Here is a 20,000-nt window from a genome sequence, read left to right as displayed (position 1 = left end):
CCTCTCTCTCCTTTCTATCTCTCCTGCTCTCTCTTTCTCTATCTCCTGCTCTCTCTTTCTCTATCTCCCTCTCTCTCTTTCTCTATCTCCACTCTCTATTTTTTTCGTTCTATCCTTTCACACTCTCTGCCTCTCTATCTGTGACTTTCAGCCTTCTTTCTCATTCTTTTCTAACTCCTTTTCTTTCTTACTCTCCTCCAGCTCTGGCTCTCTTTCTCTCTCTCTCTCTCTCTCTCTCTCTCTCCACCTCTCTCGCCTTTCCGCTCTCCCACTCTGCCTCTCGCTCTCTCACTGTTTTCCTCTTTCTGTGTCTTGCCACTTCTCTCTCTCTCTCGCTCCCTCTCTCTCTCAGGTTCGCACAATCCCCCTCTTTCCTCTGGCTGGCCTGGTAATCAGGCCCCCCCCCCTTCCCACACACACACACACACACACACACACACACGCGCGCGCACACACACACACACACCAGCAGAGAGAGAAAAGCAGACGGAGGCCAACACAGTGCAGCTCGCCTCAGCTCAGCAGCCTTGGCTGCGTCCTCCTTTTAGTCGGCGGGCCGCCACTCCTATTCGCTCCTCTTTGTTGGGCCCACGCCGCCTCGGCCGCTCCTGCTCCTGAGCGAGCGCGCGCACACACACACACACACACACACACACACACACACACACACACACACACACACACACACACACAAGTTTCTATTGTTCGCCTTCTCGTTCCGTGCAGGGCTCTCGCAAAAAGCCCTTTGAGCCGCTCTATTCTTTTTTTCTCTTTCTCTTTCCTTCTCGTTGTTGCTCTTCCTCTCGCCTCTTTTTTTTCACTTTCTCTCTCTCTCTCTCTGCCTCTCTCTCTCTCTCTCCCTCCCTTCCAACCCCCCATCACTCCGGAGGTCCTGCCATATTTCTCCTCCCTTTCGGGTCATGGGGAGTTGAGTAGCCCCGCATTAACACTGAGTGCCAGAGAGAGAGAGAGAGAGAGAGGGAGAGAGAGAGAGAGAGAGTAGCGTCTAGTGTACAATTACAGCACCCTCCCCCAAAGACATCGCAAATCAATATCCTGCTAATAACGCCGGCTGCATGAGGCTGCATGCAAGCAGGAAGGAAGAAGCCGTTTGTCACTGCTTTGTCTCTCTCTCTCTCTCTCTCTCTCTCTCTCTCTCTCTCTCTCTCTCTCGTTCTTTTCTACATCTTGTCTTTCTCTCTCTTCCTCTCTCGTTTTTTGCTCTATTTCTCCACTCTACCCTTCACATACAGCTACTGTTGCTGTATGTACTCTCCTGAAGTTGTTCATACTCAACAATGGTTTTAGCATTCTGTCTGTTTAAGTTCTTGATTATTTTTTTTGTCCAGTGTTTAATTCTTCTGAAGTCTTTCTGAAAACAGCGGTGACAGAAGCGCTTCAGAACTGCTTAGCGTGTGGAAACTCTGTCATCACAGACTAGTCCGAGCCCCAAAGCTCAAAAGCGACCCGCGGGTACATCTCTCTGTACCGCTCAGTGATGGCTGGATGGACCATGAAAACAAGAGAGAAGAAGAAGAAGAAGAAACAGAAAAACAGAAGATAGTCCTTCTGGGGTGAGCAGAGAGAGAGAGGCAGGAATGTCAGCCTGAACAACTGCATGGCCTGTGTGCAGAAAGCGCACAACACCACCCCCCCACACACACGCTCCGTCATGCCCCCCACCCCCCCAGCCCTCCACTGACCCCCCCCCCCCCCCCCCCCCCCCCTCCACCCTCCACCCCCGTCTTCCAGCACTCCTCTCCACCACAAGCGCTCTGTTCATCCCTCCCCTCCGATAAGAAAGCGGTGGAGCCGGTGGAGGGAGCGGGAGCGGGAGCAAGCCTGTGCTTGAAAGGGCTTTCTGGAGTGGCGAGGCAGGGACGCCGGGGCCCTTTGAGGAGCGCGGCACTGGAGTGAGGTTCACTAATGATCCCGTTTGATGTGTTCTCTGGGGGGGGAGAGAGGGGGTGCAGCCTGGGGGTATGGAGGAGAGAGGGGTGTGTGTGTGTGTGTGTGTGTGTGTGTGTGTGTGTGTGTGTGTGTGCGTGTGTAGTTGGGTGAAGTGTATTCCTGATCTGGGCCCTGAGAGAGAGGGAGAGAGGGGCCTCCCTAATGGGCCTAGATCACCTCATGTTCCCTCCCTGAGGGAAGGAGAGAAGGGGGGGAGGCCACTGGGGAGGGAGGGAGGCAGAGAGGGTCTGATCACTTACTCCTTCTCTCGCTTCTACTCTCCATCTTCCATCCATTTCTGCACTTCTTACTCCTAACGTTCCCCTCGCTTTGACCTCGGCTAAACTCAACTTCAAATTAAGATTTTAAATCTGCTCTGAGTTCATAGGAAAACCACTGAGCAGCGGAACACTGCACTATCACCCATCTCCAGGCCCCCCCCTGCCCCCCTCCCTCACCTGAGTCACTGGGCAGCTCTGTGGATGGAGCTGTGCAGCTGTGTGAGAGGCCGGGGGAGGGAATCAGGTGGCCAGCCTCCCCTTGCTCCTCTGTCGTCTGACCCCTTGGGCCAGGAGCACAGGGGCAGTGGGCTCTATCTCTCCAGCTCACCCACCACCTTTCCATCCACTGTTAGTCTTTGCACTCTGAGGTCATGTCCTTATCGCCACTATTATTGTGGGCGCCCACACTATCTATCGCCTGTGCCTGCGCCTCAGCTACTGCCAGCATTTTTTTGTCACCGTCACCACCAGCCACAGCTCAAGGCTGCCCACGGGCCTGCTATCAGCAGATACTCTCTCACCCACACTCACACACATACAAATACGAGAGCCTCACATACAAGCAAATACACCTTTTTACTGTAACAAAACCCTTTTTAACTTGTACTCTAGTAAAAATGTGCGCTAACCTCCTTTTGGTTCAGTGATTTATATTAATATTTTTTTCAAAGTGTCAAGAGTCAAAGTGAAACGCACAGCTAAATATGGCACAGGAGGAAATTAGAGGGGATAAGACGAGACGAGTGCAGATGAAGGCCTCAGATACCGGGCAGTTGGCTCCGCTCGCTCTACTCTGGAGGGAGAAGAGAGACGGGGGGGGGAATAATGCCTCAGACAAAAGGGAAAGTCCAGGGCCTGGCTCTGAAGGGAAGTCTATTATTCTATGCACATAATTCAAAGGCCTGGGCTGAATGACTTATTCCACAGTCCACACACACACACACACACACACACACCACCCCTTCCCCTCGTAGGCTGGGCTCTGGGCTGGCTGCCTTGAGAACCCACGGCTAGCCAAATCTATTGACTCGCACACAAACGTAAGCAGTGGGCATGTGGCTGACAGGCCTAAACTGAGCATGAATCAATGTGATGTACGTACACTGGGGGGACGGGATACTGGCGTCATAAACGTCTTTCTTATGGGATACCACTAAATTTTCACCTCTCACGCGGCCTTGACGGGAAGTTATAGTGGGCCGTTAATGGTACAGCAGGCAGCTTTTCCCCTTTCTCATAACCACTGGTGAAGTTAAACACTTCCATTTATAACATAATTCACCAGAAATGACTTGCATACATACGCCATCTCTTTTGATGGACTGACAGCCTGTTTCTGAGCAAAATCATATTTTTCAGATAGAAATCCCCATCCACCAATAAACAATATTGTGTATGGTCCAATGTTAGCATACTATTACATGACTATTGCTATTAAATGACAAAGTATTAAGGGCCAAGATGCTACACTGTGTCTGAATTTGAAATTATGATCGATATAAAGATCTACCACTATGGTGATTTAGCTTCCTGTTAATGGACTGATTATACTCTAACCGCTACTATACTGTACTTTAGCCGCTAACTTGATGACACTACGAGTGTAGCTCAGTGCAGTGACACTAGTATAAACTAGCCGATTTGGACAAACAAAAACTGTTATGGCTAATATCCACGTAGAGCAGCTTGATTTTCATTACTTTGAACACCAGTATTTTCTAAGGAGAAGGGATATCATTTCCTCTTTCCTTTATACCCTTCATTTCTAAATGTCTCTAATTGTTACAAGGTGATAACGCACATTTCAGACAAAAACATTCCCTGAATTCTGCGCACCTCCTCTCATCCAAACTCTTACGACACGCTGTGAAAAACAAACAGACAAATAAACAAATAAACCTCAGAACTGCTCTCAGGCTGTCTGAACCAGAAAAGGGACTAGAGTTTGTGAAGAAGGTGCCCGCAGGTCAGAGATTTAAAGGCGGAAAGCTTTTAATGCCAATTAAATGTTGCCTCTTAAAGCGCTGATGCGCCCGTTTAACACCAAACAGAGCCTGCTGGCCGCCTCATCTCCACGCCAACCACCCACCCGCCACACCCCCCCACCCCCCTCCCCCCTCCCCACGGCTCCACCTCTGCTGGCGCCTCCTCTGCTCTGTGCCGCCGCTAATACCACTAAGTAAATAGGTTAGGCCGGCTCTTCTGCCGAGGCCCCCTCGTGCCCTCACAAAGCCGACTGTCTTTTCCACTTACGGCAGGCCAAACAAAGACAGGAGTGGAGGAGGAGTGAAGGAGGAACCACATCAACCCCCCCCCCCCCCCCGATCCTCATCCCCATCCCCCGGCTGGCCTATGCTGGCCCGTGCTCCTGGCCTATGGCCCGGGCATAAGCATGTTTAACTTCACCTTTCGTCTGACAGGTAAAGCAGTAGCAGCAGCAGGAGCGAGGGGAGGTGAGTGGTGGTGGTGTGTGTGTGTGTGTGTGGGGGGGGGGGAGCTGGAGAGAAAGACAGAGACAGAGAGAGAGAAGAGTAAATATAAGAGCTAAAGAAAGGGAGGGAGTGGAGGAGAGGAAGAGCAAACACAAGAAGCGGCGCGACAGAGTGACGACAGGAAAATACGAGAGAGAAAGAGAAAGAGACAGACAGAGATAGAAGCCAAAGATTCCTTCTCTTCTTCCTTTTCCATGTCTGACTCTTTCCTCCTCTCTCTCTCTTCTTCCTATTCTCCTCCATTTCCTCTTCTTTCTCTCTTCCTCTTCTTCTTTCGTCCCTATCTCCTGGGCCGGACCAGTGACGGCTCAGACAGCCAGACTCTTTAATTCGCTTTTCTTATTCCCTTAATCTGTCATCTTTATCAGGCCGGGGGAAGTGGCGACCGGCGGGCGGCCGGGAGCCACGGACCCCGATCAATCTGCACATTACAGCTGACAGAATGGTGCTAATAACTTATTGATCCCGTGTTTGCGGGCCTCTGCCGGGGCTGAAAGGCTCCCATTGATTGGCTACGGGGGGTGGGGTGGCGGTGGAGGAGGAGGAGGAGGAGGAGGGAGGTGGGAGGCGGACAGGGGTGTGTGGGGAGGGGAAGGGAGGGGAGGGGAGAGGCGCTTCCGTTTGCCCAGAGGATGCAGCGTCTCCCCTCACCCAGCCACCCACCCCCACACCAGCCCATCGACGCTAGCGCTCTCCCACAGTGAGCCCCGGGAGACAAGAGGAGAGAGAGAGAGAGAGAGAGAGAGAGGGAGAGAGAGAGAGAGCAAAAATGGAGGATAAAGGGCAGATTTTCCTTACAGGAAGAGAAAAAGCAGGATTGGGAATGGGGGTGGATAGAATACAGTAAATGAGGAGCGCAAGGGAATGACTAAGAGGGAAGTGTGAAAAAACTCCATACATAATGAATTGTTGCATTCAGCTGACTGAAGCCCTCTTCCCTCTATGTGTGTGTGTCTCTCTCTCTCACACACACACACACACACACACACACACACACACACACACACACACACACACAAAGCATCACTGTCAACTGTTTGAAGCAGAGTTAGAAGCTTAGTGCAGAGGGGCCACCGGTATCAAACAGAAAACAGTTTGTTGACTGTTGAGAGGTGGACGACTCTTGTGTGAAATAAAATCAGAGTGCGCATTCACTCACACTCACAAACACACACACACACACAAATACACGAGCACATAAACACCCCCCAACACACACACAAACACGTAATCACAATTTTCCCCATGTGCCATAAGAAAACCGGGGGAGTCCAAAAGGAACAGGGCGGGGAGGGAAAAAAGCAGAAACACCTTATACGCCTATTAAGAGTCTCTGGGCTGACCGCAAAGCCACAGTTTGGAGTCTGCACAGGGAGCCAGACGATCTACCCGGCGCCCTAGCCACCCCTCCCTCCCTCTCTCCCTCTCCCTCCCTCCCTCCCTCTCTCGCTCCCTCTCTCGCTCCCTTCCTCGCTCTCTCTCTCTCGCTCGCTCGCTCACTCTCCCCTCCCCGCCCGCCACCCCCCCCCCCCCCCGGCCGCCTCGGGGCCAGTGTGGCCGGCCGTCGGGAGCAGGGGCGGCCTCCGTCCCGGGCTGTTGACGCCTGGGTCAGCCCTCCTGTCTGTCCCTCAGATTTAATTAACGGCGCTCTCCAGCCGAGCGGCCCCGCTTCCTCCTCCTCCTCCTCCTCCTCCTCCTCCTCCTCTCCCCCTGCCTGCCTGGCTGTCTGTCGCGACCGCCTCGCCTCGCCTCTCCCCTCTTCGCCTCGCTTCTCTCTCTCTCTCTCTCTCTCTCTCTCACTCTCTCTCTCGCTCCCTCTCCGTCTCTCTCCGCTGTCTGCCCTGCCTGCCTTCCTCCCCAGATACCGCCGCCGCCGCTGCAACGCTACCTCATTCCAACTTTCGTAATGCTCTTTTTTTCCACTGCCTCTCTCTCTCTCTCTCTCTCTCTTTTCCTTCTTGCTCCATTTCATTCTCTGCTTGCACATTCTTGTCAATCGCTTCCGCACTGCCAATGCCATTTTTTTTTTTTTTTTTTTTTTTTTTAAAGGGAGGCTTAAAGAAACAATATTTTGTAATAGCTTAACACTCAATGCTTATGATAAGTGGTAAAGTAAACTAAACTAATCTCGCCATCAATGAAAAACGTGGGCATGGAGCAATTTCTGGATTTACCTCAGAGATGTGATCTCGGAGGCCATTAGTGAAATAAAACATTCAGGCATGTTCAGATACAGGCACGTCCACCAATGAAAACACTGAGGCACGTTCATTCCGCTACAGTGCATTGGCACTAATACTGCTAGGGCCTTCACGTTGACCCTGAGAAGTCCTCTCTGCTGCGTAGAGAACAGTGGGACCTTCCACCTTGTTTGTGTTTGTGTGTGTGTGTTTGTGTGTGTGTGTGTATGTGTGGCATACCGACGACGAGCCCTACTGTCTGTCACGTCCCCTGTCGACCCCTGACCTTCCCTCGGGACACAGGCTCTCTAATTTCACTGGCAGACAGAATTAGACACACTAGGTGATCGGATTGGACTTGTTTACAGACACAGGGCGAGCCGCTTAAACGGACTCCCAAATCTCTGGGTTAATGCTCAAACGGACAGATTTTCCAGGGCCCAGCCCACAGGGGGAGGCACCAGCCCCCCTCATCCCTTTATGTCTTGCTCAATTAAGATTAGAATTAATTGAGATTTCTCAATTAAGATTATTGGAGATTAAACTAGTCTTTTTTTTCTTCTTCTTCTCTCTCCTCCCTCCCCCTCAACCCCACTGAATCCTACAGAGATCTGCTGGCCAGTCTAAACATCCACACGTATCAAGGTGATTTGCGCCTTAATGTGAATCATCTTATGGGCAATTAAAGGAGCGCTGGTGATGAGAAACGGCAGGAGATGGCAGAGGCGGGTGTCGGTAAGTGCCAAAGCTGCACTGATGCCACTTTATGTGATCAGGATTTAGGCTGGACCTGCCCATATGGCAAAGACAACAAATATCTAAGCATGCTTTTTAAGCATCCGTTTTACTTTGTTTAATTGAAACATGTCTACCTTAATACGTTTGTATCAGTAAAGCTGTTAAGTAGCAGTCAAAGTTTTCTGGTTTGTTGGCACTGGTTGGTGAATGTGTAACTTATTTTCTCCAGACAGCAACAGCCTTACTCTCCAAAGTGCCACAGGAGACAGACATTACTTCAGACTCTAAAGTAGAATATATCCTTTCTTGCTCAAGCACTGCTTTTGACAGGGTGCTTTGTGCACCATATTTCCATGAATTTGTAGGCGCCATTTACTCTAAAGAATCTTGTCTTCACACTCCGTTCAAATTAGATGACTTAGATGCACGATTTACAAACATTGAACATACAGTATATACAGTACATCTAAAACGACATCAATCAAGTTTAAAAAATTGTCCAGCATAAGAGAATAACGAACTAAGCAGACTAACTACAAAGGCAGAGACAGATGTAGACGGCCAAAGCATTTGGGGAAGTGTGGCAAATACTGCCCTTGAGGCAAAACACCTGCGAAAGCACCGGCCCCCGAAACTACCGTCGCTGACGTCAATGTGTCATGCGAAAAAACCATAACAACAGCCAAGCGCACATTCAAGAAACCACTAATTGCACTAAACACATTTCTAAAGACATACAGTAGATCCTTGTGACGAGCAGCCACACTGGAATAGCGGGAAACGAGAAAGCCGGCAAACAAAGAAAACGAACCAAAGCCTTTGATCAGGACAAACCTCCATTTGCGTAAGAACGGCCGTACATAAAACCTGAACTCTGCTTGAGTGAGTAGCCATTAGATTAATGCCCACTGTAGTCCCTTTGTTTGACTGAAACTGGATTAATGGGAAATAAGGCTATTTGACCAGAGCGGTGATTTAACGCGAGGGTTTAGGGGCAGACCTGGCGCCTGATAAAGAAATCCCCTCATGAAAAAAGAGGACATTAAGCACTGGACACAAAGGGATGAGTAATGAGCTTAAGTTCCTCAATCAAGCAAATTACACCAAAACCGGAGAACGAGAGACGCACAAAAGAACCGGCGGAGTTTAATTATTTAATGAGTGCCCAAAAGGGGACAAGGGTATGGTTCCCCCTCATTTTGTTGTCCTCTCCCCCCCACCCCATGTGCAGGACGGAAAAACAAGAGAGTGGCGGAGAGGGCTGAGAATTAGCCGAAAAACAAGAAACAACTGGCTCAGCTGAAGAGAAAGAAACTACAGAAACTGTGAAGAAAAACAGCAGCAGCAGCTGGCAGGCAGCGTCCCCCCCCCCACACACACCCCACCCGCACCCGCACCCCCACCCCTCATCGACACCCCCATCACCCCTCCATCACCCCACCCGTCCGCAGCCGTGCGGCTGGCAACTCCAGGCGTGTCTTACCTGCCTGTCCGGGGCCAAGGTTGTTGATGTCGGCGCAGGGCTGGCCCTCGGGCATGCCGTGCTGTCGGGTGTTGTGCAGGTTGGAGATGATCGTTGAGAGGTCACTGTCACGACTGGAACCGCCGCAGGAGGAGCAGGAGAAGGAGGGAGCAGAGTGCAGAGGAGAGGAGAGGAGAGGAGAGAAGAAGAGAAAGAATGTAGGGAAAAGGAGAGACAGAGAGAGAGAGAGAGAACTATTTTAGTGAAATTGCTTTTACAAATAAATACAGGGGTCCAACAAAGACACAATAAAAGCTCTTCTCAAGAAATGTAACTGTGCTGCTCATGGTGTCTACAGAAGTCCCAGTAGAGAGACAAACGGTAACACTATAAGAACACGCTCAATTTGTCTTCCACAAATCCAGGCAAAATAGCTTAACTTTTGCTGAGTTTCACACTGATTAGCACAGTGTTACTTATCAGATGTACTCTTCTGTCACTGTTAACAGAGCCCACGTATTAAAGAATTGAAACTGAAAAGCCTAATCTCTTCTTGCATTATTGAGTTGCCGCTTTACCAAAGACAAGTCCATAGAGTAACATTACAAGCACACAAGCACATAACATGAAACACACACACACATACATACACACACACACACACCCACACACACACACACACACAAATTATAGATTAATGTTAATACAAACAAAATTTACCTGTGGCATGCTAGCGAGAATCATTGCCGATATGCATCTTTCCGACACCAGTAGGGAGTGTACTTAACTCTCATTAAAGATTCGCTGCTAGGGTGTCTATTGTCTTTTGAATTTAAAGCGAGTAATAGGCAATGACAGACTCCTGCATCAAGCAATTTTGAGTCTCATCCTGTCTCATCTTCCATCTTAAGATGCTCTAATCAACACATTCAGGACTCATAAGAAGTTTATGAGCTTAAATCAAAGTGATTATCGTTTTTAACCACCACTCCTAAAATCGATTGGAAGTGGAGAAACGCAGGAGGCAAGCTGGGATAAGTATGATCCTCAGATATGCCAGCCTATCTTTAATGACAACTAATTGTTCTTGAGTACGTTTGCTGTAGCTGTGCCAAATGAGATCTGCATGCCTGTGCACAGTCGTCTACGCCAGCTCAGCCTGTCCAAGCTATTTACATTACATAATAGAAAGAGGACACAAGTTTTATTTGGAGCCATTTCAATTCAGCATTTCACACTTTACTTTTTGCTATAGAATATTTTGTCACAAAGTCAGTAAATGACCAATTTATAGCATTAATAAGTATATCATGATAATTATAATGCTAATAAATATAATAGTATAATTATAGCAAATGTATGACAAAAATATCTACGAATGCTGCCTATGGCTGATTAAAGCTCATATGCTCCTCCTTACTGGGTGGCCAGTGGTACAGGTAGCAGGGAGAAGTGAGCGCGAGGATCCAGGAGATGTCCCCCTGGGAGGGGAGCTGAGCGGCCGAGTGGGAGTGCACTCGCTGGGGCTCCGTCACCGCGCTGGCACCTTGCCCAACCAGCCTGATCCTGGATCACGGCTGAGATCGGCTACGCCAGCAACAAAACCGCTCACGCTCACCCCCCTGCCCTTCAGCACTCCATGAGCGGCCCTTCACCCAGAGCCAGATTAGAACGGGATGTGCCCATTCCATGCCCTCCCTTTCGTCTCTTTCGCTCTCTCTCTCTCTCTCTGTCTCTCCTCAACCTTACCTTGCAGACACACACACACACACAGACACACAGACACACAGACAGACACACACACGCGCGCGCGCGCGCACACACACACGCACGTACATGCCTCTTGCTCATCCCCTTCATCAGCAGGCTCATTAGTTGGAGCCGCGTGTATGGAGACCAAACTGGGGAAGTGTGTCATGAGGGCATTTCATCAAAATCTGATTAGGGCTGTGATCTCCTTAAAGAGAATAATGATGTAAAATAAGCGATTAGCACGTTGGGAATATCTGATATGTGTGTAACGCCGTGTGACTAGTGGCGAGTGGCCCGTGAGGTGTCCAGGGTTTTTTTTTTTTTTTTTTATGTGGCCGGGTTGGGGGTTTTTTTTCCGTCTTTTTGTGGAACTGTCGCCGGGAACACCGGCGGCCGTCCGTACGGCCGGCCCATTTCCCGATAGCGGTTGTTCTGGAGCGGCAGCCGAGCGTCTCTCGGCCGGTTTGCGGCGAGCGAAAATGCTAGTGTTTGCTTCGCGCAGATTACAGGCTGTCTCTCGCTAATGGCAGCCTTTCAGTTTGCAAGACTGGGTGTTTTTTTATTTTCTCTCCCTTCGCAACCATACACACACACACACATACACACACACACACACACACACAGAGGGGACCCAATTTTCTCGGCCCAGAAGTGGTTCTCCGTCATTTGTCAATCAAAGCTGGCACACAGCTGTGCTTGGCTTCCCTGCCACACACATTGAGCTGGTTAGCAACGCTACCCAATCTCACTGAGACATATCCACGCAGCCACGAGCCACCATCACAACACACCGTAGCATGGGCAATGTTATCATGTCATTATCATAATGTTTTCACAGAATGCCATTATGTTTTCATTGCTAATAGCCACATGAAATAATCCAAGACAAATCCTAGAGAAGCCTCAACTGTAAATTAGGCAGCGATTGATCGAGTAAATTGATCAAACAAATTGATTGAATTGTTCCTCACAAACAACTTTCTTGTTGATCGAAACAACACACCAAATTTCACTGGCTCCTCTGTAGATGCATTATTTTGTCTGATACAAAAAAACAGACAGATTTGTTACACCAAATTAATATCTCCAATGGAGACAATTTTCATTTGATGCTTGCAGACTCAAAGGCAATTAAAATAATGACACAGATGAGAATATTTAATTACAGAAAAACAAATCCAACCTCTCCAGCATGATCCAATATCCTGACAGGACAACGAAACATGGGGAGACAAAAACAAATACACCGGATAATTCATGTCTGCCATGAATGGATCCACATGAGCTTCCTTGAGCCAAACTTTACATCAAATTGATTTGATTACACTTGAGGAGGACGCTGCTGTGGTCACCCATCAATTCTAGATTCAAGATTCAATTCTAGAATGCCTCTCACAGCAATTGGCTTTTCTCTTGGTCATTTGAAAGGTTTCCAGTAATGGTTGACCATAACCAACACCTCTGACACCCTCACATATCTTATCCCTAAATCACCCTCAACACAAGAGCAAGAGAGTCCATTTAAAAAGAGGACACATGGTGGTGGCCGCCATTTTGCCCTCGGTCACCCCCACCAAGCCCCAGACTATAGCGCCAATCTGCCATAATAATGCCATCCTGGACTCTTCACTGCTTATTATTATCCCCAGTCCGAGTATCCGAGGTAAGCCCTGTAGAGCAAGGACATTGTTAGCACGGTAATTAGCACACTTTTTTTCCCCAGCTGTCCTGGTGACTGCCGCTAATGAGCGCTCCCCGACGGGGCGGCCAAGGTCATAATCTGCGTCAGGGCGTCCGCCGTAAGACCCAGCCGCCTGAGTCAGCGCAGACCTCTTATCGCAGCACACAGGAGACAATCGCCATAATCTCATCCCCCCTCCTAAACTGGTCAATAACCCGCCTCTCATCCCCATCGACCACAGCGCGGTCGCCAGTGACCCAGTTATGAACCCACCCCGGCATCCCAACCCCCCCCGACCTCCGCCCCCCCAGCCCCCAGCCCCCCCCAATCTGGGGCCATAAAAGAGTAGCCAGCCCTGCCTGAGGGGGGCTGGTCTGGGAAGGGTTTATGCCGTCTCCTCAGTTCCTCAACACTATCAAAAACGGTGTTACCTTTCAGGCTACCTGAGAAGACCTTTAATGTCTTTGGAAAGAAACACATCTAACATTATGCCAAATATTGTGTAAAGATATTACAAAATAGCCTGGTTTGGTAATTCACATCGGTTGAGAGAAGACCTTGGCGGTGGTGGCCGTGTCACCCACTGAGGGTGCGAGCAGTGGGCAGTGCCAGGCGCGACTGCACCAGTGCCCCTGCCAGCCTGTCTGTCTGTCAGCACCCAGAAGGAGAGAGGGCATCCTGCCCTTCTCGAACACTCGCCCGCTAACAGCCACCACAGCCCTCTCTCGTTCACGGCGTGTCGTAGACTCACGGCAATGACACATCTCAGTTATTTTTTTTAACGGCATGTTTGGTGTGGAGTGGGTACAAAAAAAAATAGGGTTCAGTGGTGTAAATTAGATGAAATCACAACCAACCCAAGGCCGTAGATTTTTCAGCGTGGAACTAGCAGAGCTTGAAATACCCCCAGAGAGACCACAGAAGGGGAGGCAAAAGGAAGGAGGAAAGGGGGGAGAAAAAGGAAAAACAAAGTTGTGTTTCTGATGCCAAAAACGATATGGCCTCCTGCATTAACAGCTGTCGGCAGCCGCTACATTCACCACAAACACTGTATACTGTGAAAAGCACACGCAGCTGCTCCTAGTCTGGTCTCTCGTGCTGCAGACATAGGGGTGTGTGTGTGTGTGTGTGTGTGTGTGTGTGTGTGTGTGTGTGTGTGTCGGGGGGGTATATTTCCAGTGTGGTGTGCCTGGGCGGGTGCGTGTGAGCCCCACACAAGGGGCCCCCACACCTGCACAGCTCTCCTCAGCTCTGCCATCTCGTGTCGTGTGAAGACTGAAACTGTTTGCGAGGAGGATGCGAAAGACAACACACCCCCCCCAAACACGCAAACACACACACACACACACACACACACACACACACACACACACGCACACACACCTCCCACATGCACACCCTTTAAAGATGGCCGAGGGCTCACAGGGGCGCTGTGTGTGGCGCTGAGGCAGGTGTCCTGTGTGTGTGTGTGTGTGTGTGTGTGTGTGTGTGTGTGTGTGTGTGGTAGGAGTCACGGGGCGCTGGGTGCCAGTGTCACCGATACCGCCGACCGCACACAGGGGCTGAGGCCCAGAGTCTGATTTCGCCCACAGTGACGACACCCCCCCCACTACCCCCCCCCCCACCCCTCTCTTGCGACACGGCCGGCTGGAGAGACTCTTTGGCACCGGATATGGAGGTCACAGGGAGAGCTGGCAGACCGGGCACTCTGACAGCGAGGCAGGCATGGCCACCGTGGCGCCACTGATGACCTCGTGCCCACCAGGCAGCGGAGGGGGAGGGCGGTGAGGCGGCTGGGTGTGGTGGTGGCGAGGGCGGGGGGGGGGGGGGGCAATGTTTCAAGATATGCTGAGACACCTGCGGGTGAAGGGGTACTGGCTAGCTATCTATCCTCAGACACCCAGCCAATATTACTGCATTCTGAGCGAAGCCCTCAATATTGAGAGGCGCAGCGCTGGTTCGTAGTCTTCGACAGGGAAGATACACTAATTAAACGCCAGTGCCTCGATTTCGCTTCCCATTTTGTTTAAACGAATTCACAGATGCTTGCGGGTTCTTTTTTATTTTGGAATTTTGATACTTTTTCTGAAAATACTCACTGGGCGAAAAAAATCAAGACCAAGTTTGGCTCCAAAAAAAAATAAATAAATAAATAAAAAGTTGAAAAACTAAATAAATAAATATGTATTTTTTCCCCCTTCCCTTCTGGTTCCTAAACAAAAGCATGTGTTGTTATGCAGCTCACACTCACACGGAGAGGCAGCCTGCAACGGAGGCCTCGGCAAGCAAAGGGAGTAATAAATAAATACAGAAATAGATACATAAATAAATAAGAGGCGAGCCTGTTCTCCTGGGCTTTCCTGTTGTTCCTGCCTTATAAAAGCTGATGTGAGGTCGATAAGCCTGCAAGAGCCGGGGAAAGGAAAAAAACAAGGGCAAACACACACACACACACACACACACACACACACACACCTCACACACACACATACAAAAAAGGGTTTCGCTATGTCGAATGTTCTCCAGGATTTTTGTTTTTTTTACTAGTTTTTGGTTGTGGTCAGGCTCGTGCGTGTAGATGTGGTCGGACTCGCACGTTTGGATGCTCCGCACGCGCGTGTGCATTGAGACATCAGCGGCGAGAGAGCCGTCACGAGTGGAAGTGGCACTAATCATTATTGTATTGATTAATGTATGGAGCCGACGGGAGAGGGGGGCCGACTGGTCTCTCCACCCCCCCCCCCATACGCCACGCCATGAACACGGCCACCCAACTGGAACTCAATCCATACCCTTCATCTACAATGACCGCAAACGGAAAACTCTCTCATTTCACTCGCGCGCATTCATACAGCACCGGCACACACACACACTCTCTCACACACACACACACACACACACACACACACACACACACACACACACACACACACACACACACACACACACTCACACTCACACTCACACACACACACTGAACTATAGAATATGCGAAAAACATAAAACTTCAACGCATCCGTTGGAGGCACTAGCTGAAAATGTCTCAGACTCACACACCAGAGACACACACACACGATTTTAGCTCAGTGTTATAAAAAAAGATCAAAGCCAGGAGGTGGACGGATGCATATTGAAAGCTACTGTTCTTCCCCTCAACCCCCCCCCCCCCCCCCCCCTACTCACGGAGAGGAGACTCTGCCCAGAGCCAGTAGGGCCTCAGCCTTGGTTAGCTGGCCGGAGTACTGCGCCTCCCATAAGCTGGGGCCGGCCGGACGGCTGGGGCCGCACAGAGCCCCGGGGGTCACAAACGGCGCAAGATACATCAGTGTCTGTCTGCACAAACCAAGCACATGAACGTGAGGATGAGGATGCGTCGTCTGAGTTTTTGGTGGGGTTTTTTTCTCTTTTTTTGGGTCTGTTTTTAAGCCTTTTTTCATTTCCGAGAGACAACCGTAATGAATACTGCAGATCGTGCGGATCTGGGAACCTTAAGGCAGCACTGTGGATGTTCTGAAAAATTAATCGCTCCTTGGAAACAAAAAAAAAAAGAAGCACAGTCTCCCTCCAGGAAATCTTTTTGCATCTTGCTCTGGTACTCTTTCTAGCAATGTATATGCGAAGGAATAGGAGTACTTCCATACAGGCTCTCTATTTCCAAGACCAAAATTATGAACATTCAAACAAGGCCTATTTCAGTATCTCTGCTGGTTTCCAATATTCAGCCACTCGTGACTGCAAAGTTGATATACTGAGGATAATGACTATTACATCTGCAGCCATTCCACTGCTAAAAACCTCAACGATGGAGAACACCCATTAAACATGTGTTGGATAGGATGGAGGTTATTTCTAATTGGCTCATTCTAAATTGTTGCTCTAAAAGTTGCATATTGCACTATTGCATAACAATTCTGTGTGTTCCTTGCTTCTACCCATATATGCACAAATGCACTAATTAAAAAAGGGTTGTTCTCAAAGTTTTAGGATTAGTTTCAGGTTTAAAAGATGTCCTATCCTTCTGCCAAGCCTCTCTATATGGCTTGAGCATATAGAGCCATGAGACTCACACAAAGACACAAACTCCTTAAGTATGTCTTTGCTTTAGCCCACGAAACACCTACAGTTTCAAAGTCTTACCAGACGACAGGCAGGTGTGTTGAGGAGAAATGGCGAGAGTTGCGTCTGTGCGTTGAGGTTGGTCTTTGGTCTTGGCTTTAGCCTCCTCTCTACTGTAGCTCCTGTTCGAGCCCTCTCCCACACAGCTGCACCCTCAGCACTGAGACACCTCTCAGCGGCAGGAGGAACTTTTCTCCAGCGCGCTAACTTTGAGAAATGCCCTGCAGGGCTGCGTCTGCCCAAACAAGTCTGTCGCTTGTCTGCACCGACTTCCTCCCTGCACGCTGTCCCTAGACGCTCTTGGGTGAGTCGGCTCCTGAGAGCGAGAGAGAGGCCATCCTCACACTCCTCCCATGCCAGGCAAGTAATCTACTTAGACTGAAATAATCTGCAGGTAAAATAACTGCATTTTAAAATAATTCATAAAAAATGTATTCTTGCTGTTTCGGGCCGATGCAAAGACCCCCGCGACTTTAAAGGGTGAATGTGGCGACTTGCCATGACCAGTGAGCCGAAAACTGCAACCAGTTTGGCGCTGGAAATTAATTTCATATTTATTCAAAGGGATTTTCTAGTCTTTTCAGCCACTCGGCACTAAGTCTCAGGGATGCCCTCTATCAGCAGGTAGATCGGTTCACCTAATCCAAAATGGTCAGTACTTTTCCACCCAAGCTCAAGTCTCCTAGGTGACTGAGGACTGTGGTTTGAGAAGCCCCTGACCTCAGGTGCCTCAGCTAAATTCCCTCAGGTAAACATATAGCCGCTAGTAGGCTAAGTCCTGAGACAAGCTTGCGCAATGAAGTTGATTTAAAGAAATACTATTGACTGCGCAGTCGTTACACTGGCATGGATCTGGCTTAGATGCTGATGAAAAAAACGAACTCTTTTAGCTAAAATACTGATATCTGAACAGAAATACCTTCACCGGTGTACACATTCTCGGTGCATTTTTATCCCACGGTTATCTCGGTCGGCCCATGATGATACGGTGCTCTCTTCTATACCCCTGGTCTGACTTATGAGTGTCCGCTGCGTTGACGCGCCCGCACTCCTGTTCCAGATGTGCGATCCTTGCGATAAAAGACGCATTAATCACAGGGGGGGGAAAGACGCTCCGTTCCGCACCGTGCACTGACCACACTGTGTCATCTCCATAAAGCGTGCGCGAACCCCCCCCCCACCCCTCCACCACCACCCCCTACCCCACCCAATGTGCGGACTAACGGTGGTGGGCTCAGGGAGCAATAATCGCCTGCAAAGCCGGTGGCCCTTAACGTTAATCTAGTTAAAAGATATAGGGGGGTGTTCTTAAAGATGACAATGTGCCAAGATCTGTCTCACAGCAGGGGCTGGATATCCTATTATGGTCAAGCCTGTAGAGGTGTACCTATTCAATGACGAATCTCTATGGCCACACACTGTACGCCATTTTGAAGCTTACAGTACGTGTAAGCGCCAAGCGGCCAAAGTCTACTAAGGTATTGTGTTTCCATGTGGTTTCTGTTTTAACTGGGTGGAGTGTGATCAAACAATAACAACAAACATTGCTGTGACAGGGCTTCCCTGTTGTGCCAACATAACCAGGCTTAAATAATGCAAAAGGGAGGCGGTAACGATGGCGATAATCACCGCCATCGCTCCTGTCACCCTCCAATATGAATATATAAGGCGCAAATACACTCACACACAAAAACCCCAGCGCCATCCTTCACCATCCATTGACCAAATCCAATTTGTTAAGACCCCTCTACAACTCACTTACCGGGGCTGCGTTCGATGGAAATTGAATTTCATAGATTGAACATCCCATTATCTCTTTCGGTCAGAGCCGCATTTGTGCAAAGTAAAGGGGGGGTGGAGGGGGGGCAAGGACCTTCTCCACCCCCCCCGTCCACCCGCCCCCCCCCACCTCGGTGGAACGGAGACGGGCAGTTGGCTCCTCTGTGTCCGCCGCCTTTAAAAGGGTAAAAGCCCTCCATATTAGTCATAAGTGTTCTTTAAATTCATTATCATCTTAACGCGCGGGCGGCAGAAGTGTCGGTGGGAGGGGCGGGCAGGGAGGACCTCTCTAACAAGGTTAGCCAGACCTTTTTAATGCACCATGGCTCATGCACTGTCCACAGTGTCGCGCGAGTCGCGAAACCCGGGGAGCGGGCAGTCGGGAGCGCACCACCACGACGCGCCATAGCGATGTGACAGTGCTGTGGCTGGACCACAGTGCATCATAGGGGTGAGGTTAGATCGTTTTCAATTAGAAATGTAACAAGAATTTTTGAACTGATTTTGCCTGTTTCAACAGAGATGAGAAATGTCCAGTATGTACACAATTCCAGATCCCCCTCCTATCTCTCTGCCATCTTGGCAGGAGTCCAAATTCTGTATTCTGAAAATGTCTGAGCTTTTTTCAAATTCATCTGATTCCATGAGAGACCCCTACCCCTATTAAAATGCAGAGAGTATGACATCAGAGGGAAACAGCGCAATCTTCATTTTCGGCTGGCTGGGTTTTGGTTGTAATGGGGGTGACCTCGAGACGACCTCCCCGGATTTGGCAGTGCATGTGTGTATGACTGTGCTGTGTGTGTGTGTGTGTGTGTGTGTGTGTATGTGTGTGCGTTTGCATGCCTGTGTGTGTGCGTGTGTGTGTTTATGTGTAACTGAATGTGTTTGTGTGTGTGACTGTGTGTGTGTGTGTGTGTGTGTGTGTGTGTGTGTGTGTGTGTGTGTGTGTGTGTGTGTGTGTGACTGTGTGTGTCTCTGTGTGTGTGTGTGTGTGTGTGTTTGTGTGGCAGAGGCTTGCTTGCGTGCATGTGTATGTATCTGCAATTACAGGCCGTCCATTCAGTGACATCCCCGCAGCTCTATGTAATGACCCAAATTTAATGCAACAGCTTAACACCAACGGCCACGACCCAAAGCCTCTTAGGGCCCTTCCGCTGTACCTACCACTAACAGTGCTCATTCATCCCCCAGGGAGCGCGTACGCACACACACACACACACACACACACACACACACACACACACACACACACACACACACACACACACACAAGCACACACACACACACACACACACACACACACACACACACACACACACACACACACACACACACACAGTCCTGAGTCTATACATGTCACAGTTTACTAAAGACACAGGGGAAAACAGACTGTTGTCAATAATGGCAAGCAGCCAGTGTGCCTGAGAGGCATACCTATCATGCAAACACATATAGTGCTCCTGAATGCATAGAGAAACAAGGGGCTCGTGGACAACAGAGACTGTTGCTGTTTTTTTCCTGTATTTCATTTCATTTTTCAGCATTTTCAAAATATTATTGTGAGA

The 20,000-nt window shown here is 49.5% G+C and overlaps 1 protein-coding gene across 1 annotated transcript in view; it reads right to left on the bottom strand.

Moving 5' to 3' along the window:
• samd11 (sterile alpha motif domain containing 11) overlaps nt 1–20,000 on the bottom strand; it is a 68,342-nt gene that overhangs the window by 29,528 nt on the left and 18,814 nt on the right. The window contains 1 exon segment of the mRNA XM_062541624.1: nt 9,125–9,237. Coding sequence (XP_062397608.1) covers nt 9,125–9,237 — 113 coding nt within the window.

Source organism: Sardina pilchardus, chromosome 7 (genome assembly GCF_963854185.1).
Source record: "Sardina pilchardus chromosome 7, fSarPil1.1, whole genome shotgun sequence".
NCBI lineage: Eukaryota > Metazoa > Chordata > Actinopteri > Clupeiformes > Clupeidae > Sardina > Sardina pilchardus.
Note: the sequence above shows the minus strand (reverse complement) of the source record. Positions and strands in the feature narration are given on the sequence as shown.